This window comes from Rana temporaria, chromosome 6, assembly GCF_905171775.1.
Source record: "Rana temporaria chromosome 6, aRanTem1.1, whole genome shotgun sequence".
Taxonomy (NCBI): Eukaryota; Metazoa; Chordata; class Amphibia; order Anura; family Ranidae; genus Rana; species Rana temporaria.
Genome location: NC_053494.1, coordinates 4,475,161 through 4,499,945, shown reverse-complemented (window position 1 = coordinate 4,499,945; position 24,785 = coordinate 4,475,161). Strand labels below are relative to the sequence as shown.

General features: G+C 45.0%; 1 protein-coding gene across 3 annotated transcripts; it reads right to left on the bottom strand.

Moving 5' to 3' along the window:
- Positions 1 to 4,742: 4,742 nt before the first annotated feature.
- LOC120942926 lies at positions 4,743 to 21,999 on the bottom strand. 3 transcript variants are annotated; one of them, XM_040355885.1, is made up of 10 exons: positions 21,897 to 21,999; positions 18,506 to 18,787; positions 15,860 to 16,114; positions 15,433 to 15,464; positions 13,730 to 13,804; positions 11,344 to 11,418; positions 9,433 to 9,516; positions 7,587 to 7,658; positions 7,388 to 7,471; positions 4,743 to 4,916 (listed from the first exon to the last, which is right to left on the bottom strand). In XM_040355885.1, the coding sequence occupies exons 2-10, from the start codon at positions 18,759 to 18,761 to the stop codon at positions 4,857 to 4,859; spliced, it is 993 nt and encodes a 330-aa protein (XP_040211819.1). In that variant the 5' UTR covers positions 18,762 to 18,787; positions 21,897 to 21,999; the 3' UTR covers positions 4,743 to 4,856. The 3 variants fall into 3 exon arrangements, with proteins under 3 accessions (XP_040211819.1, XP_040211820.1, XP_040211821.1); XM_040355886.1 differs by having other exon boundaries at positions 18,506 to 18,793; positions 21,897 to 21,973; XM_040355887.1 differs by lacking the exon at positions 7,388 to 7,471.
- Between the last annotated feature and the right edge of the window lie 2,786 nt (positions 22,000 to 24,785).

Here is a 24,785-nt window from a genome sequence, read left to right as displayed (position 1 = left end):
TTTACTGCTTATAATATAAAAATAATGATTTAAGCCTCGTACACACGGTACGATTGTTGGACAACCGAGCGTCTGATTTTTGTCAAAAGGGGCGTGTGCGTGACCGACTCACCCGGGACATCCCCGGGCCCTCTTATGTCTAAAATCATCCTATGTCCACTAGGGGCATAGGATGACTGAGAAATGATATCTTGGACTACCTGAGATGGGATTATTATGTAATTATTATCCACAATATATTCCAGGATATCTGTAAAGAACTATTTACCGTTTGTTGATTCTGAACTCAACGGGTTAATTGTAAGAGTGACTCATTCATCATGTTGGGACACATACTGTTAGATGCTAATGCCCTCGCCTCCAGCCATCTGAATGTGCTCTGTGCTAATTGACCCTGCTATTGTGTGAAGATGTCCCCTGTTTACACTTATGGTAATGTGTATTGTACAGCAGGTGAGCGAGGAGACGTGACGTCTACCCTGAAAGGTCATATCTATGAGTCTCCTTGTCTGGGTAAATGATTAGTTAATTAGCTCATGTTAATTTATGTTCTTGGTTCTATTAAACACTCCATGTTCAGCAGACAAACAAGTCTCGTCTCGTTGTGTGCTTGAGAGCAGCTGGAATATCCGATATCTATATCCAGACTGATAGGAAGCGGTATATGATGGAAGCACTCAAGCGGAGTGTGGGACGTTCTGTTACAGTGTGCCAGGATCTTGTCTTGCATACTAACGGTACACAATTGTTCTGCCACAAACACGAACATAGTAACGTACTACGAGGAATTTCAAGTCTTGAGCGCCGCCCTTTTGGCCCCTTCTGCTAATTTCGCGTTTGGTGAGCATTGATTCCGAGCATGCGTGTTCGTACTTTTGTGTGACGGATTTGTGTGCTGACCATCCGAAAATCTGATGTGGAGCTGTCGTTTGACAAAAATTTACTAGCATGTCACCCAACATTTGTTGTCGAAAAATTGGACAAAAACTGTCAAAAGGAGCGTACAATGGTAAGAATTTCAGACAACAGTCTGTCAACAGACAATCCCCAGTATATTTCAGTGTGTTACTGCATGTTTAACGCAGTATATTTCAGTGCGTTAGTGCACGTTTAAGGAAGTACAGAATGTTTCTGTGCATTCCTGCAAGTTTAATGCAGTATATATCAGTATGTTGGTGCACGTTTAGCAAAGTATAGTTCAGTGCTTTGCTGCACATTTAACGCAGTATATTTCAGTGCGTTACTGCACATTTAACGCAGTATATTTCAGTACATTAGTGCACGTTTAAGGAAGTACAGTATATTTGTCAGGTCACCTGTGGCCTGATGACAGATGCACCCCGTTGGAGTCAGGAGTGCACCACAAGGTACCTTATGGCAGGCTGCTGCGGATGGACCACAGAGTGGATATGGAGGACAGGTCCACTGGAGCTCAAACAGGGATCCCACAGGAAGCTTAAACCCAAGATTCCCCAGGGTGTGGAGTCTAAGATCCACCTGTACCAGAGCCTCTAATGGTGAGGATGACCTTAGCTGCAACCTAATCCAGATCCCGGCCCCCAGGGTCCCCTAGGTCACGCTCCGTAGGGAGAGAGGGGAAGCAGCCACTCAGGACACAAGAGATAGTGAAGGGTTAAGCCAAGGTCAGGGCGACAAGCAAACAAGGATAAACAAGGGACATGCCAAGGGTCACAGGCAAACAAGAGTAGTCAGGGACAAGCCAAGATCGGTACACAGAGATAAACGTAGCATGCGGCATGCAGGAACCCAAAAACACAATGCTTAACAAACAACGTTGATCAGCACGGCTGGCTTGCAGTGCACAGGTTAATTTAGAGTTCCCTGATAGGGACTGGGGTGGAGCTTTGCTAGAGGAGAGATTATTTAGGCAGCCAGGTGAGAGTGTCTGGCCTCTAAGGTGAACACATGGAGGAGGTAAGCTGACACACAAACATTACAGCATATCCATGACAATATTGCTGTGCGTTCCTGCAAGTTTAATGCAGTATATATCAGTGTGTTAGTGCACGTTTAACAAAGTATAGTTGAGTGCTTTACTGAACGTTTAACGCAGTATAGTTCAGTGCATTACTGCTTGTTTAATGAAGTATATTTCAGTGTGTTACTGCACATTTAATGCAAGTTTAATGCAGTATAGTTCAGTGCCTTAATGCACGTTTAACGCAATATATATTATTGTGTTACTGCAGTTTAAAGCAGTATTTTTCAGTGCTTTACTGCACGTTTAATGCAGTATACTTCAGTACGTTAGTGCACATTTAACGAAGTAAAGTTCAGTGATTTGCTGCACATTTAATGCAGTATATTTCAGTGCGTTAGTGCACGTTTAAGGAAGTATAGTTCAGTGCTTTGCTGCACATTTAATGCAGTATATTTCAGTGCGTTAGTGCACATTTAACGAAGTAAAGTTCAGTGATTTGCGTCACGTTTATTGCAGAATATTTCAGCGCAGTATAGTTAAGTGTATTACTGAACGTTTAATGAAGTATATTTCAGTGCGTTACTGCACATTTAACGCAGTATAGTTCAGAGCATTACTCCACGTTTAACGAAGTATGGTTCAGTGTGTTCCTGCGCGTTTAACGCAGTATATTTCAGAGCGTTACTGCACGTTTCCTGCAGTATATTTCAGTGTGTTCCTGCACGTTTAACGCCGTATATTGCAGTAGACTTGGGCATGGTGATTATTTTTAGTGATTCAAATCATTTGGATCAGTTCAGTGAAATGATTTGAATCACTGAATCGACTCACAACTCATTTCCTCCATGCTAAGATTCAAGGTCATGAACCTCAGTCCTGTGATACATTCAGTATATGTGTATTTTAAATGTTTATTAATTTTGCTGCTGTAATGTATATAACAAAAACTGTTCTATAATAAATCCAGTGTAAAGTTTGAAAATCAATAACATTACAAAAAACTAAAGCTGATTTTAACCTGATTTCACAGCGCCTCTCAGCGCTCACGTGTCTTCTTGGTTCTCTCCTCTCCCCGTCTGACAGCTCCAGCGGGTGGGGAAGAGAACTCATGCTGGCATCAGCTGAGGAGGAGGGGCAAGAGGACGAGAGAGCAGAGGAGTCACGTGAGCGACGGGATGGCACTGTGAAATCAAGTAGAAATTGGCTTTTTTTAAAAAAATAAAGCACAGGCACTAAGACACATGTTCTTATCTAACAGAGGGGATGGTAGAAACACCACTTTAGTTTTGTAGTAGCGGGGAGGGGAGAGGAGCGGCGCTATTGAGAGCTGACAGGCAGGGAGTGGGGGGGGACAGAGGGAGACACAGGAGAGCTTCAGATAGCAGCGGATGAGGGAGGTTAGTAAACTGTCCACAATGTCAGGGTTTAGCAGCCATGATTACCGTGGTCAGTTTACAAAGGAAGAGTGCAGAACCAGTCAGGATCAGTCAGGTATTTTAGGTAATACAAAGGGCCAAATTGCACAGCACCCCTACCTGACCAGGCCATTTTTTGCGATACGGCACTGCATTAACTTAACTGACAATTGCGTGGACGTGCGACGCTGTACCCAAATACAATTGATGTCCTTTTATTCCCACAAATAAAGCTTTCTTTTAGTGGTATTTGATCACCTCTGCAGTTTTTATTTTTTGCGCTATAAACAATAAAGTGGTCCCGTAAAGAATGATGAATGAGATCTGGTTACAAAGGATGAAATGATGGCGAAGGTATTGAATTTATTCTTCTCCTCAGTCTTCACAAAGGGAATCGGGGGGCTTCAGTAACCAAAACGGCAATGTAATTCGCATGACACATCACAGGAAGCACCTCCATGGCTAACAGAGGTCAGAATTAGAATTAGACTTGAATAACTTAACATTAACCACTTAAGGACCGCCTCCTGCACATATACGTCGGCAGAATGGCACGGCTGGGCACAGGCACGTACAGGTACGTCCTCTTTAAGTGCCTAGCCGTGGGTCGCGGGCGCGCGCCCGCGGGGCGCTCCCGCGACCCGGTCCCGCATTTTCTAACGTCGTCTGTAGTCGGCGTTTTCCGGCGTATAGTTAAAGCTGGTATTTTGCGGCGTATAGATAGACTTGCCATGTTAAGTATGGCCGTCGTTCCCGCGTCGAAATTTTAATTTTTTTTTTGCGTAAGTCGTCCGTGAATAGGGATGGACGTAACTCACGTCTAAGTTCAAAAGATGACGTTGTTGCGACGTCATTTCGCGCACAGCACGGCGGGAAATTTCTGGATAAAGCATGCGCAGTTCATTCGGCGCGGCCACGCGCTTCATTTAAATGAAACCGGCCCCCAACCCGCCCAATTTCAAATCCGCCGCCAGAAATACACTACGCCGCCGTAACTTACGGCGCAAACTCGCTGAGGATTCGAATATACGCCAGGTAAGGTACGGCGGCGTAGCGTATCTCTGATACGCTGCGCCGATCCAAATGTATGTGGATCTGGCCCTTTAAGTAGCACATTTATGAAATGACAAGCATGTCAAAAGAGCCTCCAACAATTTTGCAGCAAACATTGTGAATGGTGTACTCATTTAATGTATACTTTATTTTTTAATACTTAATTTGTGAAACATTTTCATAATTTAAAATAAAAATCATCAAATGCACATCTATGAGAAAAAGGGAAAGGTAAAAGGTTCCCTCCTATGGTAATCCAAAGCAAATTCTAATACAAGTAAATAAAAAATAAAAAAAGTCAGTTTGTAAACATCGAACATTAAAAACAGAACTGTTTTGTCAAACTTTATTAGTAAGTATTTGGTTACAATGGTGGAAGTGAAGGTTGTTGGGGAAAACCAACAAGATGTCATGTGTCTCCGGTGATCTGTCCGTTGGTGGTGAACTCATAGAACTGCCAGGGTGTAAGGAGAACTCAGGACTATCTGAACTAATAACTCCGATATCTAGAAAAGAAGAACAGGAAGTCATCCAGAATTCATTTTGGTTCCTCCATGTGAGGTGCTTCATACAAACATATTAAAGAGGACTGTTATTGAGACTAGGATTGACACCTTTTCTTCAAGCCAAACCCCAACACTTTACCGTCACACAGCATTTTTATTTTAAGGGGGAACACTGGTGTAAAGGGGAACTCTAATGTAAGGGAGTTTCTGCTCACCAAACCTCCCGCTTACATCAGAGTTCCCAGGATTTCCCTTACATCTGAGTCCCACTTACCTTAGAGACTCACTGACTTGGAGGCAGGAGAGAGAAGGGAGGGAGGGGGAGACTTAAAGTGGAGGTTCACCCGGAAATATACATTTTTAACATTAGATTGAGGCTCATTTTGTGAAGGGAATCGGCTAGTCTTTTTAAAATCGAAGCAGTACTTACCGTTTTAGAGAGCGATCTTCTCCGCTGCTTCCGGGTATGGGCTGCGGGACTGGGCGTTCCTATTTGATTGACAGGCTTCCGACAGTCGCATCCATCGCGTCACGATTTTCCGAAAGTAGCCGAACGTCGGTGCGCAGGTGCCGTATAGAGCCGCACCGATGTTCGGCTTCTTTCGGCTACTCGTGACGCGATGGATGCGACCGTCGGAAGCCTGTCAATCAAATAGGAACGCCCAGTCCCGAAGACCATACCCGGAAGCGGCGGAGAAGATCGGTCTCTAAATTGGTAAGTACGGCTTCGATTTTAAAAAAACTACCCGATTCCCCTTCACAAAATGAGCCTCAATCTAAGGTTAAAAATGTTTTATAGGGTGAACTCCCGCTTTAAGTCACAGACATTGGATGGGGAGCTCACTCACCGAGGATGGAGGCTCCAGCATCGACACCTTTCATCCACATGTATCTTCCAGTTGCTGAACTTCAAACATCCAGTCCACACATCGCTTTCCTGAGGCACAGAATACCAGGAATTGGTGTGTGGGTGGGCAGACATAGAAGTAGGGGAGGGGGGTGAGGAGCAGATCAAGCCCTCTCTCCTCTCCTGTCTGTGTATGGGGGCGGGGCTCGTGTGCAAACCTATGCACTCGGCAGGTGTGATACTCGGCCACAGTCTATTCTGAATATTGTGTCCAGGTATCAGCTGGATTGAAACCCGGACACACAATTCAAAACCCGGACACACAATTCAAAATCCCGACACACAATTCAAAACCTGGACTGTCCGGGTAAATCCCCATTGGGTGGCAACCCTAACTGAGACAAGGCTGAAGGCTGCTATTGCTGACCGTCTAAAAATGCTAGCTGCCTGGCTGTTTCTGGTCTTATTATTTTCAGAGTTACAGTCCTGAAATAAGCATCCGGCATGCAAAGTCTATGAGAAGTCATTGCCCCTGAACTGTATGCTTCTTGTAGGCCTCAGCACTGAAAGCTGAACCCTAGGTATGATTTGTATAGCATAGTTACATGGTTCAGCTTAACACAAGTATGCATATCTGAGCGATCCCTGTGTAATCTGCAAATCTATGTACTGTTCACTGCACCCCCTCACACCCCCATCAGGCACCCCCCACACCCCCATCAGGCACCCCCTCCCCATCTGGCACTCCCTCATTTGGGAATAATCTAGATGAAATACCGCTGTACGCACACTTACCACAGTGGTGCTAGTTTGCAGGACAAGAGGGTGTGGTGTGATGTACTTGGTGACAGTGGAATCAGGGTGTAAAGGTTTCTGGGGTGTATGCTGAGGTACAAAGCATGAAGAAAAACGTGGTTCTGCAATGTGGAACGCTTGACAACTACAGGGACCAGAACATGGGGCCAGAAATGCATTCTAGCGGGCACTTCCTGCTGCCGTATGCGACATTTCTAGAGGTCAATGCTCCCTATGCAGAACTGTTGAATAAGCGGCATCCTCCTGACACCCCCGAAGTGGTGCCGGCCTGACACCCCCCCAACTCGGGGCGGACCACGCCCCCCCCTCCCGTTGGTACGCCACTGTCTCCATTACACCGGAGGTACCACAATAGGGGAAGTTCAAAAGCGTGCTCGGTGTACTGGAGTAGTTCCTGATCAAAAGGTTCCTGATGGTCCCTAGCACTGCTTCCAGGTCCTGTTTTTCATATACTGACTCCTTCTATGGAGGTGACCTCTCCGGGTTGTCCTCTGTTTCCTGTAATACGACTCTGTCTATCCGCTTTCTTCCTCAGCCTGTGATTTGACCCCATATATCTGCTGGAAGCCCTGGATGTCTGCCTGTCATACAAGACTCTGTTTGCCAGCTACCTGTTGAACCTTCTGTCTGTACCATGACTTCTACTCTGACCTTGTAACTATTTGATGACCTCCTGCCCTGATCCTTGTCCGTTTATAAATGTCTCCCATCAGCTGTTGCCAGTGGGGCAAATCAGGTCCCCAACCCTTTCTCTTTATATTGGATTTATAGGAAACTGATAAAGCGGAACACAACATTGATGACTCACGTCGGTGGTATCGCGTATCTCCCAACCTTTCCAAAAGGTGTACAGCACCAGACCATAAGCCAACATCTTCAAGACCAATTGATTCTAAATTAAATTAAGTTAAACACAGTTATTTAAATAACAGGTGGAACAAAGGAAAAAATAATATTATAATTGTAAACAAATGAGAACAGGAACGATTGATTAGGAATTGACTTACCAAATGGGATTGGCGCCTATTAACATGAAGGAGGCCTAAACTGGCTGGAAGCCAAAAGGCAGGAAGGGCAACCTAGAGAAAGGGCAAAACATTATAATACAAATCATTTTATTTTATATCATATTTTTATATATACGTGATTATTTTGACATTGAATACCGTTGTTATGGCAGCCGCAGCCATACCATAACCCTTTTTTTATATATACTGTTGCCGATTCTGCATCTAAAAAAAGTGGTCCCGGCTGCGGATTTGCCACAGGATCACTTTTATAGGAGGCGAGAGAGGTGGAACCCCCCCCCCCCCCGCGCGCGGCTTCCGGGTCTTCTCCAGGCTTACCGGAACTGTTGGTTAATACGGAGCCGATCCGATCCCATTTGTAGCTGGGCAGGAAGCCAAGTGAGGGCAAGGTGGTCCCCACTCAGCTCTATGCCCTTGGAGGACCGGAGCGACATCCGACATCACTTCCGCCTTCCGGCCTTAAAGGGATGATTTATTCTTTTGTTTGTAAGTGTAAATATGAGATCTGAGGTCTTTTTTGACCCCACAATAGAGAGACCTGGGGTCCAAATCTCTCCAAAAAGAGGACCTGTCACAGCCCATGCTATCATTCCTGTGAAAGCAATAAAGTTGATAAAAAGTAAAGGTACAATGTAAATAAATAAATAAACCCCCCAAAAAAAAGGCATTTTTACTGTAAAGGTGGACTAATGACGCTTACACAGGATCGTTTTTCGGATTGTAAAAAACAAAGTTTTTTTAAAAATGTCATTTAAAACGATCGTGTGTGGGCTTCAGAGCATTTTCCGGGTTCTGAAAAACGGCCAAATTGTTTTCCGAACATGTTCTAGTTGTTCGCGACATTTTAAACGTTGTCGTTTTTCGGGTTGTAAAAAATGGTCGTGTGCGGGCTTTAACGACTTGAAAAAAACGCGCGTGCTCAGAAGCAAGTTATGAGACGGGAGCGCTCGTTCTGGTAAAACTACCGTTTGTAATGGAGTAAGCACATTCATCACGCTGTAACAGACAGAAAAGCGCGAATCGTCTTTTACTAACACGGAATCAGCTAAAGCAGCCCCAAGGGTGGCGCCATCCGAATGGAACTTCCCCTTTATGTGTTGTACGTCACCACGCTTTGCTAGAGCATTTTTTTTTCACGATCGTGTGTAGGCAAGGTCGTTTTAATGATCAAGTTGAAAAAAACGTCATTTTTTCTAGAGCCTGAAAAATGTTGTTTTTTACAATCCGATAAATGATTGTGTGTACGCGGCATTACACTTTAAAGTGGTTCTAAAGGCAGAAGTTTTTTTTATCTTATTGCATTTTGTACATTCAAAAAAAAAAAAACTTCTGTGTGCAGCAACCCTACTCAGCCCCCCATACTTACCTGAGCCCATCTCCATTTAGCAATGTGCACAAGAGCCTTGGCTGTCGGAAGCCTCTCCCTCCTCATTGGCCAGCAGCGGGCACCATTGGCTCCCTCTGCTGTCAATCAAAGTCAGTGAGCCAATGAGGCGAGAGAGGGGGCGGGTCAAAGCAATGGCTATGTGTCTCAATGGACACACAGAGCAGCGGCTTGTCTCAGGTGCCCCCATTGCAAGCTATTTGCTGTGGGGGCACTCGGTAGCAGGGAGGGGCCAGACGCATCAGTGAGGGACCTGAGTAGAGGAGGATCAGGGACATGTTAATTATTTTTAAACAACAAAAAACAAACACAAGACTTTAATATCACTTTAAAGGCTTTTTTGAAAGATGACACTTTAGAAGGGCTGATCAGTGATCGTGTTGTCTTGGGTATCATAGAGATCAGTACTTGAGAAGGACAGACAGGAAATATTCAACTTACATCAGAAATGCTTTGTCTGTAGCTAAAGTTGTACAAACTGGCGAGGGTCACGATCCAGGAAAACATGGAATGGATCCGGGGATGCTGGTATAGAGTTACATTTGTATCAGTAATTTGTATAAACAACACCAGAGACACAAATACAGAATTACAAAGTTTAACTTCTAAGTGATGTGATGTAAGGTTGGATGTGTTTTAGGTCTGTCACACTCAAATCATACTCAATCCAGCATGGACTCTGCTTGGCACTTCGGGATTACATGTGAAGTGCCACCACCATTGCCAATAAGCACTCATGTGCCATCTTTAACAGCTAAGTGGTGCATTTCTCCACATTCAAGCAACACTTTGCTACTCGTAAGTTGAGCCTCCAGCATTCCCAGTGACTATGACTGTGCTATTAGAAACCCCTGAACTCCAGTCACCCAAGTGTCTCCAGTGGCCCTAGCCCTCTGGTGATTCATGTATCTCCAGTGATCCTGTGCTTCCAGAGACCCCTGCACTCCAGTGACCCAAGTAACTCCAATGCCACTTTCACCCTGGTGACCTCAGTGTCTACATTAACCTCAGTGCACCAGTGCCTTTAGAGACCCCTGCACTTCTCTGCTGCCAGAGACCCCCTCACTCCAGGTACTGAAGTGTCTCCAGTGCCACTTGCACTCTAGTGACCTCAGTGTCTCCAGTAACCCCAGTGCACCAGTGCCTTTAGAGACCCCTGCGCTCCTGTGCTTCCAGAGACCCCCTCACTCCAGTTACTGAAGTGTCTCCAGTGCCATTAGAACTTCAGTGACCCCATTGTCTCCAGTAACCCCAGTGCTCCTATGTCTTCATGGACTCTTGTACTCCTGTGCCTCCAGAGACCCCTGCGCTCATGTGCTTCCAGAGACTCCTGTGCTTCCAGAGACCCCTGCACTCCTGTGCTTCCAGAGACCCCTGCACTCCAGGTACTGAAGTTTCTCCAGTGCCATTAGAACTCCAGTGACCCCATTGTCTCCAGTAACCCCAGTGCTCCTATGTCTTCATGGACTCTTGTACTCCTGTGCCTCCAGAGACCCCTGCACTCCAGTGATTCCAGAGACCCCTGCACTCCAGTAACCCAAGTATCTCCAGTGCCACTTGCACCTTGGTGACCTCAGTGTCTCCAGAAACCTCAGATCACCAGTGCCTTTATAGACCCCTGCACTCCTGTGCTTCCAGAGACCCCCTCACTCCAGCTACTGAAGTGTATGCAGTGCCAGTTGCACTCTGGTGACCTCAGTGTCTCCAGGAACCTCAGCTCACCGGTGCCTTTAGAGACCCCTGCACTCCCGTGCTTCCAGAGACCCCTGCACTCCAGATACTGAAGTGTCTCTAATGCCTCTAGAACTCCAGTGACCCCATTGTCCCCAGTAACCCCACTGCTCCTGTGTCTTCATGGATTCTTGCATGCCTGTGCTTCCAGAGACCCCCTCACTCCAGCTACTGAAGGGTCTCCAGTGCCACTTGCACTCTGGTGACCTCAGTGTCTCCAGTAACCTCAGGTCACCAGTGTCTTTAGAGACCCCTACACTCCTGTGCTTCCAGAGACCCCTCTCACTCCAGTTACTAAAGTGTCTCCAATGCCTCTAGAACTCCAGTGACCCCATTGTCACCTGTAACCCCAGTGCTCCTGTGTCTTGGTGGACTCTTGCACTGGGGAATCTTAGGCTCTAGCTCCCTGTGGAATCTCTGTTAGTGCCCCAGTGACTTGCCTTTCTTAGCCACCCAGTGTTCCGTCCGCAGCAGTCAGCCGTAAGGTCCACTACCTGACCCCAACGGTGTGCATCTGTCACCTGACCGCAGGTGACCTGTCAGTAACTGAGTTAGGAGCTTGATTAAACTGTCATACAGGTGCATAGTTGTACTTTAGAAAGACCGTCATTGCATACTTACAAACCAAAAGACATGTGATGGCTTCCTGAAGTAAGCCCTGAAGGCCCCAACTGTCCAAAAGCAGGCAAGAAACCACTGTGTGTGGAAAAAATAATAACACACAATAATTAGAACAAATTAGAAGTGACCTAATAATCAGTGCATGCGGCTACAAATGGAAGAGGCCCATCAAGACCACAATAAGAGGTGTATAGAGGTGTGGGGTGGCAGTAATAAGTAATGGGGGAAGAACTAAGACTAATGCCAAACCTTTAAGTGTTCAGGGGTCATAAAAAACAGGAATATAGACATTGGCGAGGGCAAAACTGGCACAAATATGTCAGTAGAGAAAAGATAAGAAGGTAGATGGTTGGGGACACACTGAGGAGCTGCAGATACATAAATATTCTCATTGGGCTATTGGCTCATGCATGGATACCGGTGAATCAGCACTAAATTAGTGCCACCTGGAAGAAGTAATATTTTACGAAACGGACGTAGGGCGGAGCGACGCTCTGTCGTCACCCAAGAGCTCCAAACGTTCCCCCAGTGGACAGGTTTCTGGGAATTTGTGTACCGGCCGACACATCAGATTCGAGGCATTTTTTTTACTGCATGTTTGTAAGTGCAACACAACTTTTAATAAACCTTTATTTATTTTTTTACTCATTTAATGCGCTATGTGGAGCTGTTATTGTTTTTTACATGGTGGGCATTGATGTTGGTCAAGTTTAATTACTTGTGTATGAGACCCAATGTTAAGGATCGTATCTGTCTGAACTGCAAGACTGGGAGCGACTACCTATTATATGCTGTTCATGATCCCCTGTCATAAGGCATCATGGCGATTTGGTAAGGAGCCAATCTATAGTTTGGTGGAGGATACATCACTTTTCTTTGGACACGTTTTCAACTGATTTTGGAATTTGGCACAGAGCACGGGCGTTTGGCATTTCATGTGTTAAACATTTATGGACTTTATTGCTACAATTTTTGTTTTATTTATATGTCTATATATATTTTTATTTTTGGTTAATATTTATTGATCTAATGATATGATCTAAACAAATTTTGATGTTCATTTATCACTGTTTCACTGTTATTGAGGGACTTGAGAGTGCTATATAGTGCCCTCTAGTGGCTATCAACCTCTCTTGTTTTTTGGTATATTCGTAATTTATATATACCATCATAACCACATAGTTTATGATTTATATCAATATATATTACATAGTTTTCTGTGTTTTGTGATTCAAACATTTGTTTCACATATTTTAGTTGTTGCGCGATTTATATTTTTTTCACATTTTTTTCACAGAAGTGAACTGTCTGAGCTCCTACTTCACTGAAAACAACCTATTTGGCCTTTTACATTCTGAAATTCGCTTGCAGAAACTGCCCTACTAAAACTCACTATTAATTTACTAAATGCTAAAACCAACTACTACTTCATACCCTTACTCCTAGACCTTTCTGCTGTCTTTGATACTCTTGACCACCCGATCACCCTCAATAATCTCCACTCCATTGGACTCCAAGATTCTGCTCTGTCCTCGTTTTTCTCCTATCTTCTACAGCTTTCCTTCAGTGTTACCTATACAGTACCTGGCCGCGATATTGGGCCAGATCCACGAAGACTTACGACGGGCGTATCAGTAGATACGCCGTCGTAAGTCCGAATCCCCGCGGTCGCAACTTTAAGCGTATTCTCAGACTAAGATACGCTTAAATGTTGCTAAGATACGGCTCCTGCGCCGTCGTATCTTAACTGCATATTTACGCTGGCCGCTAGGTGGCGTTTCCGTCGATTTCTGCGTCGAGTATGCAAATTAGCTAGATACGGCGATCCACGAACGTCCGTCCGGCCGGCGCATTTTTTTACGTCGTTTTCGTTAGGCTTTTTTCGGCGTATAGTTACCCCTGCTATATGAGGCGTATCCTAAGTATGGACATCGTTCCCGCGTCGAATTTTGAAAATTTTACGTCGTTTGCGTAAGTCGTTCGCGAATAGGGCTTTGCGTAGAATGACGTTCATGTCGTAAACATTGGCTTGTTGCAGGTTAATTTCGAGCATGCGCACTGGGATACCCCCATGGACGGCGCATGCACCGTTAAAAAAAACGTCAATCACGTCGGGTCACATAACATTTACATAAAACACGCCCCCCTTTGAATTAGGCGGGCTTACGCCGGCCTATTTACGCTACGCCGCCGCAACTTACGGAGCAGGTGCTCGGAGAATACTGCACTTGCCCACCTAAGTTGCGGAGGCGTAACGTAAATATGATACGTTACGCTTGCTCAAAGATGCGGCGATCTACGTGGATCTGGCCCATTGTGTCTAAACGCGGCTCGGCAGCGGCGATATTCACCCTCTACGAGGAGGAGGCAACAAAGTCTTACTTACATTTCTACCATCCGGTGAGCGATACAATTCTTGGCACATAATCCCAGATAAAGCCAAAACCACCAGAAATGATACCTGTTGGATCAACACAACAAAGTCACCCTTGGGATCCCATGTACAGAAGAATGCACAGTGAAAGTAGGATGAAAAAATGCAATTCTTTTGCAAGCAGTGCGAGTTCAAAGATTTACTAAGAGGAGGAGAAGCTGTCATCGTTGTAGAGGGAGGCAGAACAGGATCGGTGTCTGCAGTAAGAGAGCACAGCCAGACCTCCTGCTCAGCAGGTGCCTGGGCCCCCCTTTTGAACTGATGGTGCCCGGGCCCAGCACAGGAGGGCTGGCTGTACTGCCTTAACATGTAGTTATAGCCGAGTACATAACCTGTAATATACAACACAGCTATACCCCCACCGCCACTGTCAAGGTTATTGGTTGCAAGGACCATCGGTCATAGTGCTCCACCACCTGCTGAAAATGGGACTCTGAGAGGATGGGGGGACACAGATGTAAGGGGGAGTAGGGAAACTGATTTAAGGGGGGAACTCTGATGTAAAGGGGAACTCTGTGGATTCCTATCTATGGAGGAAAGTGAAGAACCCTGATATAAGGGTAGACTCTGTGGATTTATATCTATGAAGGAAAGTGAAGAACTCAGTGTGGATTCTTATCTATTAAGGAACGTGAAGGACTCTGATATAAGGGTAGACTCTGTGGATTCATATCTATGGAGGAAAGTGAAGGACTCTGATATAAGGGTAGAATCTGTGGATTCTTATCTATGGAGGAAAGTGAAGGACTCTGATATAAGGGTAGACTCTGTGGATCCTTATCTATGGAGGAACGTGAAGCACTCTGATGTAAGGGTAGACTCTGGGGATTCCTATCTATAGAGAAACGTGAAGGATTCTGATGTAAGGGTAGACTCTGGGGATTCTTATCTATGGAGGAATGTGAAGGACTCTGATGTAAGGGTGGATTCTTATCTATGGAGGCACGTAAGGGACTCTGATCTAAGAGGGGACTCTGCGAAGTCTGCTGTAAAGGGAAAGCTTGTAACTCTGATGTAAGGGGGGGGATCTGGAGAATAGTTGTCCAGCTATCATGTTGTTTTGGGGGTTTAGGAATAGATCCTTAGGGCTTGTTCCAAAGGCGTGCGCACAGGGTGTGCCAGGTGTGCCAGGGCACGCCCCAATCACCCTGCGCTGCACAGATTTCCCCTGCTGCTTGGCTGCAGAGACAGGGACTGGGGAATCTCTGTCCTCAGTCCCCTTCTCTCTCCCAAAAATGAGACATCAGGGGTCTGGTTGCACCCCTTATTTTTCTCCAAAGCCCCCCAATGGGGCCTTTTACAAAAATTGTAAAAAAAGACAAAAATAAAAAAATGATTGTAAAAAAATATTGTAAACATTTAATAATATATTTTTTTTTTATACAAAAACAAACTAACCAATCTCTGCCCTACTGATATATATATATATATAGACAGACGCGCATGAGTGATTGAGACACATGCACATGAGTGATTGAGCTTTGGCTGCGCACACCTGTGACTTGTTCACATTTACTGCAATTTAATAAATTTAAGAAAATTTACTGCTGCCGGCCCGTGCTGCACCCGAGGGAAAGCCCATTGTGATCACCAATATGTAATGCAGCGTTGCTGAATAAAATAAGCTTTATTTAAAGCAATACATAGACACTCACACTGCCCCTGGAATTTATTTTCTTTTCTTTTTCTGTAAAGACAAAACACAGAAACATTGAGCATTAATACCTGACAGCAGGGGCGGACTGACAACTCATGGGGCCCCTGGGCAATAGGAGATTATGGGGCCCCTGGGCAATAGGAGATTATGGGGCCCCTGGGCAATAGGAGATTATGGGGCCCTTGGGCAATGGGAGATTATGGGGCCCCTGGGCAATGGGAGATTATGGGGCCCCCGGGTAATAGGAGATTATGGGGCCCATGAATGACACGGTCAGGTGGGCGGCCATTTTATTTTAGATTGTGAAAGCGAATGAGGGGGGTGAACTTGTCCTTTAAATTTGAGTTTTACACAACATATAAAAATGAAGTGAGGAGGCGTTTTTTTGTCATTTGTAAATGAGTATGTTTGTGGATTTTTAGTACCTTGTCCAGGTTCAGGTATGATCCCAGGCGGACCGGCGGGTTTTGGAGCCCTGACCGTACCCCTTTGGATCAGATCAATTATCGGCTGTACTTTTTCTCTCAACCTTTGCTGGTTTCGCTTCTCCTCTTTGGTGAAAAGGAAGACGTTCCCCTCAGTCTTGTTCCGAAGGGTAAACTGACTGTCCAGGATTCTGTCCTTGGTCTTCTCACTGCTGTCCTCCAGATCATCGATGACCGCTAAGACTTTACCTTCTCCTGTGATACAAGGGAAAGGGGTCAAATCCATCATTTATCTACTTCCGTACTACCCACAATACATATACCGTATATACTCGAGTATAAACCGAGTTTTTCAGCACAATTTTTTGTGCTGAAAATGCCCCCCTCAGCTTATACCTTTTTGCGCCGCTCCGCCGCTCCCCCAAGCCAGCTTCTTTCTGCTGCTCACCTGTGTGCTCTCCGAACCTCTGTGCTCTTTCTTAACCCCCACATCCCCCGCAGCTCTGCCAACTTTCCCCTTCTCTTCTCCTGCCATCTGCTGCGGGAGATGCTGTCAGGATTGAGAATAGGGAAGAAGCCGGTAAATGTGTAATTTGCCGGCCCCTTCCTTGTCCTAATGAAACTGTGTTTACTGTGCTTCAGTTTATGAATGAACGGGAAGCCTCTATACAGAGCTATTCCTGTCCATTCAGTCTGTGCAGCTGAGGATGCAGAGAAGATTGAGGGCTGTGTCCATATTCTCCTTTCTCTGTCTCAAAGGTGAAACACCAGAAGTTTGTTTAGACCCCTGATATCTCACCAAAGCCCCCCAACAGGGCTCCTAAAAAATGTTTTAATTGTATTTATTTTTTTAATAATACCTGGTTGATCCCTGTGAAAGTGGCTGCCCTGCTGAATAGTAAACACAGGAGGTCATTTTGTCAATGAATGCAAATATTGTACAACAAAAAAAAAATGGTAAAAAATAAAAGAATAAAATAACAAAAATAAAAAAAAATATTTACACCAGTGGTGGAACTACCAGGGTCACAAAGGTCGCACTTGCAACTGGGCCCTGGTGTTCCGCCACTGAGCTCAAAAGGAAGGGCCCTGGTGTTCCGCCACCATGCTCGAAAAGGAAGGGCCCTGGTGTTCCGCCACCATGCTCGAAAGGAAGGGCCCTGGTGTTCCGCCACCTGGCTCGAAAGGAAGGGCCCTGGCCAGGTGTGAGGGGAGCCCTTCTTGCACCAGGGCCCTTAAGGTTCTAGTTACGCCACTGACACCAAGACAGTGTAACCAGCCAATCTGAGGGATCGGGTACCATGTGATCACTGTGATTGGTCTACACAGCAATCATATGGTACTATTTATAGTGCTGATCTCTCCCCTTCCCCTTACAACAGGGAAGGAGAGAGATCAGTAATTACTAATGGGAAGAGAATGAATGGATCATCATTTGCGGATTTATAAAAAAAAAACTGCAGTTATTAAACATCGCCAAAAAACAGTTCTATTAGAAAATCAATTTTTTTTATAAAATGGTATAAAATGGTATAAAACTAATTTGTGTACAGTTATGTGTGACTAAGTAATTGTCAGTCAAACTATCACAGCACTGAAAACCCCCCAGAATGGCCTGGTAACTAAGGGGTATTACAGGCTGGTACTCAAATGGGTAAAGCTGAAGTCCATGGGCTAGATTCAGGTAGATTTGTGCATTGTTACGGCGGCGTAGCGTATCGTATTTACGCTACGCCGCCGTAAGTAAGTGAGGCAAGTGCTGTATTCACAAAGCACTTGCCTCCTAAGTTACGGCGGCGTAGCGTAAATGGGGGCGAGCGCAAGCGCGCCTAATTCGAAATAGGCTGAGGGGGCGTGTTTTATGATAATATGTTTTGACCTGACGTGATTGACGTTTTTTTGGAACGGCGCATGCCCCGTCCGCCTACATTTCCCAGTGTGCATTGCGGCTAAGTACGCCGCACGGTCCTATTGGTTTCGACGTGGACGTAAATGACGTAAATCCCTATTCACGGACGACTTACGCAAACAACGTAAAATTTTCGAATTTCGAAGCGGGAACGGCGGCCATACTTTAACATTACTATTCCAACTATTTGATGGAATAACTTTAGGCCTGATAATGCGTTACGTAAACGGCGTATCTGTACTGCGGCAGCCGGGCGTACGTTCATGAATAGGCGTATCTAGTGATTTACATATTCTACGCCGACCACAATGGAAGCGCCACCTAGCGGCCAGCCTAAATATTGCACCCTAAGATAGGACGGCGCAGGCTGTCGTATCTTAGATAGGTTTAAGTGTATCTCTGTTTGAGAATACACTTAAACCTAGGTCGACGCAGATTCCGAGTTAGGTCGGCGTATCTACTGATACGCCGACCTAACTCTACCTGAATCTAGCCCCATGTTTGCATAGTTACAATGGGTCCAGCTAGGACAAATATTCCATATTCCATACCTGGTTGATCCCTGTGAAAGCGGATAGTAAACCCAGGAGGTCATTTTGTCAATGAATGCAAATAATTGTCTGATAGGAATTCAGCTTCAACATTGTGAATCTTATATGGACATTTAATGATCGATTTCAGATCTTCCCGTATTGTAAATGACACATCTAATGGACAGTTTAGGCTTTTTTGCTCACCGAGTCTGTCCGATAGCAGGCGTATCTCTTCATCGTAGATAGAATCTGTGACATCGGTGATATTAATCCGGCCTCTGTTTTTGGTGTGATACAAGATGGCGAATCGGCATTGGCTGAGGGATTGTATCAGAACATGGCGATTATAATTAGATATGTAGACTGGAAGAACGTCACAGCATTCTCCAAGCCGGTCCGTTAACCAGGCGTATTCAGTATCTTCAGACCTGGAGAATATTCCAACGGTTGGCGTCATCATAAGATCTTCTAGGAGATCACAATTCTCTGGGTCAAAACATAGAAAAAAATAATTATTATAAAAATGGGGCGTTGTCTGTCTTCCTGACCTCTTTCTTCTGAGGGCCTCAAGCTTTCTACCCAGCAGGATATGGAGCTCTGGGCAAAGTGGGCAAAGTGGGCAAAATGGAAAATAACAATAATAATGCAATTAGTCACTAATGTTATTAGAACTGTTTTTATTATTTATTTATTTTCTGTCTCCCCCAGTAGTGTTATATAGCTTGTCTATACAGTAAAACCTTGGTTTGAGAGCATTTTACAAGACAAGCAATCCAGAAATGTTTACTCGATATACAAGCGATGTCTTGATATAAGAGTAGCGTCATGTCACAACTGAGTATAAAAGAGAAGAGAGGCGCCTCCTCTAAGTGTAGCAATTTGGTTACATTTAATGAAGATACAACATTTAGCAACTTATTGCTACACTTAGGCCTTGTACACACGGCCGAACATGTCCGATGAAAACGGTCCTCGGACCAGTTTCAGCGGACATGTTCGGTCGTGTGTACAAGGCCTTAGAGGCGCCTCTCTTCTCTTTTATACTCTGGAGCTCCTGCTGGATTTTTGCTTCTAATCCAGTGGTTTTCAACCTGGGGGTTGAATGATGATTTGCCAGGGGTTACCAAATCCCCCCCCCCCCTCACCTGCAAAGGTTATTCTGTGCTCCAGCAGGTTTCTTCTGCGAAGTGTTCTACCTCTATGTCTGGCATTGTATGTATTTCAGCCTTTTCCTCTACCCCCCTAGACATAACATGCATGTGACCCCTGCATCACAGGGGGATTGGGGGGGCATGCAGTGGTATTTTTTTTTAAGTCGCAGAGTTCAACTTGAAATGGGCCGTGCTACCTCATTCCCTTAAAGCGGGGGTTCACCCTTAGAGGGCACTTTTCCCCCTTAGATTCCTGCTCGTTATTACTAGGGGAATCGGCTATTTATTTTAAAATATGAGCATTACTTACCCGTTTACGAGACGCATCCTCTCCGTCGCTTCCGGGTATGGGCTGCGGGAATGGGCGTTCCTTCTTGATTGACAGTCTTCCGAGAGGCTTCCGACGGTCGCATCCATCGCGTCACGATTTTCCGAAAGAAGCCGAACGTCGGTGCGCAGGCGCAGTATAGAGGCGCACCGACGTTCGGCTTCTTTCGGCTACGAGTGACGCGATGGATGCGACCGTCGGAAGCCTCTCGGAAGACTGTCACTCACGAAGGAACGCCCGCTCCCGAAGACCCATACCCGGAAGCGACGGAAGAAGATGCAGCTCGAAAACGGTAAGTACGGCTCATATTTTAATATAAATAGCCGATTCCCCTAGACCGAACGAGCAGGAAGCTAAGGGGAGATTTTTTTTTTTTTTTTAAATGGGTGAACTCCCGCTTTAACAACATCATAATAACAATATATATGAGAACTAACAGTATAATTTTAAAAGTATAAAAATATCAAAATTCTAAATCACAAATTATTTATTTATTTTCATATTTGGTCATCATGTACATCACATTATTTACATCTTTTATTTTTTATTTTTTTACTTTCTTCAAGTAAAATGATACACATGTTGTGTTTTATTTTTTTTTGTGATATTTACAAAGGAAAAAAGTGTTTAAAAATAGGCAGCAAATTACATGACAGCTTAAAAAAAAACAAACAAAAAAAAAAACAGCACACAGACAATCTAAGGGTCTGTTATGTAATTTTTGGGGACCTTTGAGGGTGTGTGTGTTGTTTTTTGTTTCCTCATAATGTAGTCTATTTGTTGTATATTGTTGTATTTCCTTTAACATGTATCTTTTGTATAATAATGTGTCTGTTATATGATAAAGCATTTACTACAATATACGTCTAGTGTACCTTTTGTACATTGTTGTATCTGTAGCATATTGCTGTGTATACATCCATTGTATGATGATGTATCGGTTTCCTCCCCCACCTGTTTCTTTGCATCTCCCTGTCTGATCTGTTATCTATTGTATAATGTTGTATCTTCTATATAATGTATCTGTTGTATAATAATGTGTCTGTTTTATATTGTGTAGTAAATGCTTTATAATGTATCTACTGTACATTTATAATGTTGTATTTTCTTTCTAGTGCACAGTTTGCATATCATTGTATCTGTAGTCATAGGCGTGCGCACAGGGTGTGCCAGGTGTGCCCAGGCACACCCTAATCACCCTGTGTAGCACAGATTTCCCCTACTATCCTGGTTCCCGCCTCCTTCCCCCCCCCCACATCGCTACTGGCTTCCCTCCTCTCCCCTTCCATCGTCTGTTGCTGCGGGGAGGCTTTAGGATGAGTGGGGGAAGGAGTCGGTAAATATGTAATTTACTGGCCCCTTCCCTTTCTAAATGAACATGGTAAGTGATCGGTAGTGAGTGTTTGAGCTTTGGGGTGCACACCCTAATGCCATAGGCTGCGCACACCTATGTCTGTAGTATATTGCTGTGTATGTTGTATAATAATGTATCAGTTGTATGATGATAGTATCTGTTTCCTCCCAGACTCCCCCACCTGTTTCTTTGCATCTCCCTTTCTGATCTGTTATCTGACCCCCCCTCCATTTACCCCTTTGCAGAATTTCTGCCTTTACTCTGTATGTTGGGGTATTTTTTTATGGGTTTTTTTTATAATGTATTTATTAGATCTGCTTTGTAATGTATTTGTTGTATATTGGTGTCTCTTCTATATAATGTATTTGTTGTGTATTGGTGTCTCTTCTATATAATGTATTTGTTGTATATTGGTGTCTCTTCTATATAATGTATTTGTTGTATATTGTTGTATCTTCTATTTAATGTATCTTTTGTATAATAATGTGTCTGTGGTATATTGTAGTAAATGCTTTATAATGTATCTATTGTACATTTATAATGTTGCATTTTCTTTCTAGTGTACCGTCTGCATATTGCTGTGTATATTATATATTGCTGTGTATGTTGTATATTGCTGTGTATATTATATATTAATGTATCTGTTGTATGATGATGTATCTTTTGTTTCCTCCCAGACTCCCCCACCTGTTTCTTTGCCTCTCCCTGTTATCTTCCCCCCCCTCCCCTCCATTTTCCCCTTTGCAGGATCTCTGCCCTTACTGTATGTTGGGGTTCCGTCTCCTCCTGATATAGAAAGGGCAAAGTCCCAGTTAAAGTGAAACTAACTTCAAGAAGAAGAGGGGGAGGAGGAGGAGAAAGAGGGGGAGGGAGATCACAGCGAGGCCAATATACCACAATGTAAATATTAACTCATAGAGACGTCCTTTAACCTTCTCAATGTGCTCAGATGACCATGTGAAAGAAGATCAGTGTATTTTATAATATCCATATGTGAAATGTTTTATAAACCTTGGGGGGGGGGGGCTTAGTTCCTATCATAATAAGGTTCATTTATGTAAGGAATAGATTCCGATCACTTAGCAAAGTCTCCATTCACAGTTGAGTGCGTCTTTGATCGTTATTCGGGTGTTCTTTTTTTAGCACTCATGCCGGCATTTCTTTTGTGACTTGGCACATTCTTCTGGCTTCATTTATTTCATTTATTTTTTTGGCACGGAGAGTTAGTTACTAGACAAGTAAATGCAGAAAAACGCATTACACAATTTTTCAGGCACTTCTATTGAGGTCTACTGAGGCCAAAACACGTGACTCTGCCCCAAAAGAAGCTCATGTACTTTTTGGAGCAAGGAGCTTTAATCTTCAAGTGACACGTCATCCAGGTGTGAAGGGCATCTTAACTTGTGGACTGCCCGTCGTCATTGTACGTCAGTACTTTGACGTAGAATACCAGGGTTATGGCAGCAGATAGCAGCCATAACCCCGGTTTATTTTTAAATGGCGGACAGTCCTCTTTCTAAAAAAGTGGTCTCTGCCACTTACAGGAGCCACCGGTAGCAGTGGAGCTGATCGGGTCCTCTCCCCTCTGAGACATGGAGCTGAGTGAGGGAAAAATGGCCCCTGCTCGGCTCCATAACATTGTATGGTGGAAGCAACATCAAACATAACTTCCGCACAGGGCTGGACACTGCGCCTGTCCCTCCCGAAGCAGGGCTGGACGCTACGCCTGTCCCTCCCGAAGCAGGGCTGGACGCTGCGCCTGTCCCTCCCGAAGCAGGGCTGGACGCTGCGCCTGTCCCTCCCGAAGCAGGGCTGGACGCTGCGCCTGTCCCTCCCGAAGCAGGGCTGGACGCTGCGCCTGTCCCTCCCTAAGCAGGGCTGGACGATGCGCCTGTCCCTCCCGAAGCAGGGCTGGACGATGCGCCTGTCCCTCCCGAAGCAGGGCTGGACGCTGCGCCTGTCCCTCCCGAAGCAGGGCTGGACGCTGCGCCTGTCCCTCCCGAAGCAGGGCTGGACGCTGCGCCTGTCCCTCCCGAAGCAGGGCTGGACGCTGCGCCTGTCCCTCCCTAAGCAGGGCTGGACGCTGCGCCTGTCCCTCCCGAAGCAGGGCTGGACGCTGCGCCTGTCCCTCCCGAAGCAGGGCTGGACGCTGCGCCTGTTCCTCCCGAAGCAGGGCTGGACGCTGCGCCTGTAACTCCCGAAGCAGGGCTGGATGCTGCACCTGTCCCTCCTGAAGCAGGGCTGGATGCTGCACCTGTCCCTCCCAGGTCCAAAAAAAAAACATGGGATGGGATTAACTGCAGCTAGACGGCCCCGTGTGCAGTAATGGTGTGAAGTATATGCTAATCATTGTCAGTACTGTACCTCTTTATAAAAACAAGAAACAAAATAAGATGCATCATATCAGCCAATTACATAGCATACAAATTAGTCCCAACACCCCCCCCCCCCCCAGAAAAAAAAAAAAAACATTTAAATCCTCACCCTCCGCCTCTAACCCTAATAATTAATAGATATACAATAATGATACATTTTAATACTTCTATCTATGTTCTGGCATTAGAAGATCAATGCCCTGGAAGTACAAATAAGTGTTACCTTTGTCCCCTTTTAACGGCAATAAAACTAACAACGTAAGTAATAAAGATAAAGGCTGAGAGATTCTGAAACTTGGAAATGGTGGAAAAGTCTGTGGGCCAGATTCACAGAAAAAGTACGCCGGAGTATCTGCTGATACTCCGGCGTACTTTCAAATTTGCCGCGTCGTATCTTTATTTGTAATTCACAAACAAAGATACGACGGCATTTGGCTACGATCCGACAGGCGTACGGCTTCGTACGTCTTCGGATCTTAGGATGCAATACTTCGGCGGCCGCTGGGTGGAGATCGCGTCGTTTTCCGCGTCTGGTATGCTAATTTGCTGTTTACGGCGATCCACGAAGGTACGCGCGTTCATTGCATTCTCTTACATCGTCGCTAGTCGACTTTTCACGTCGCAAAGTTACGGCTGCTATTTAGGTGGTGTAACAATAGACCGCCCATGTTAAAGTATGGCCGTACGTCCGGCGCGGGAACGTGCCTAATTTAAATGGTCCCCGCCCCATTTGAATTAGGCGGGCTTGCGCCGGACGGCTTTACGCTACGCCGCCGCAAGTTTACACGCAAGTGCTTTGTGAATCAAGCACTTACGATGAAAACTTGCGGCGGCGTAACGTTAAGGACATACGTTACGCCCCCGTAATTTTTCGTGAATCTGGCCCTGTATTCTTATTCAAATAAACAGTTATTATTCAGGTTTACTCCAAAACTGGTGTTGCCTAGTTATTGGGGCTATTTAGCTAGATCCACTGGTCTCATGTTACAGAGCTTAGGAAGCGATATATATTGACGGAAGCACTTAAGCGTAGTGTGGCACGTTCCGTTACACCGATGTCTCGTCACACAATGTCCCACTTTTCAGTCGCTTTCTCTGGCTGTTCACACCACCACACAAGAACATGTAGTAAAACATATATATATTTTTTTTTTATTAAAGCAAAATCATTATGCTTTGTGTCATATAAAAACATAAATTCACAAGTGGAATCAATAAGTTATTCCCTTTATAGAGCAGCGCTGAAAGAAAAATCACAATAGCCAAGGAAGGGAGG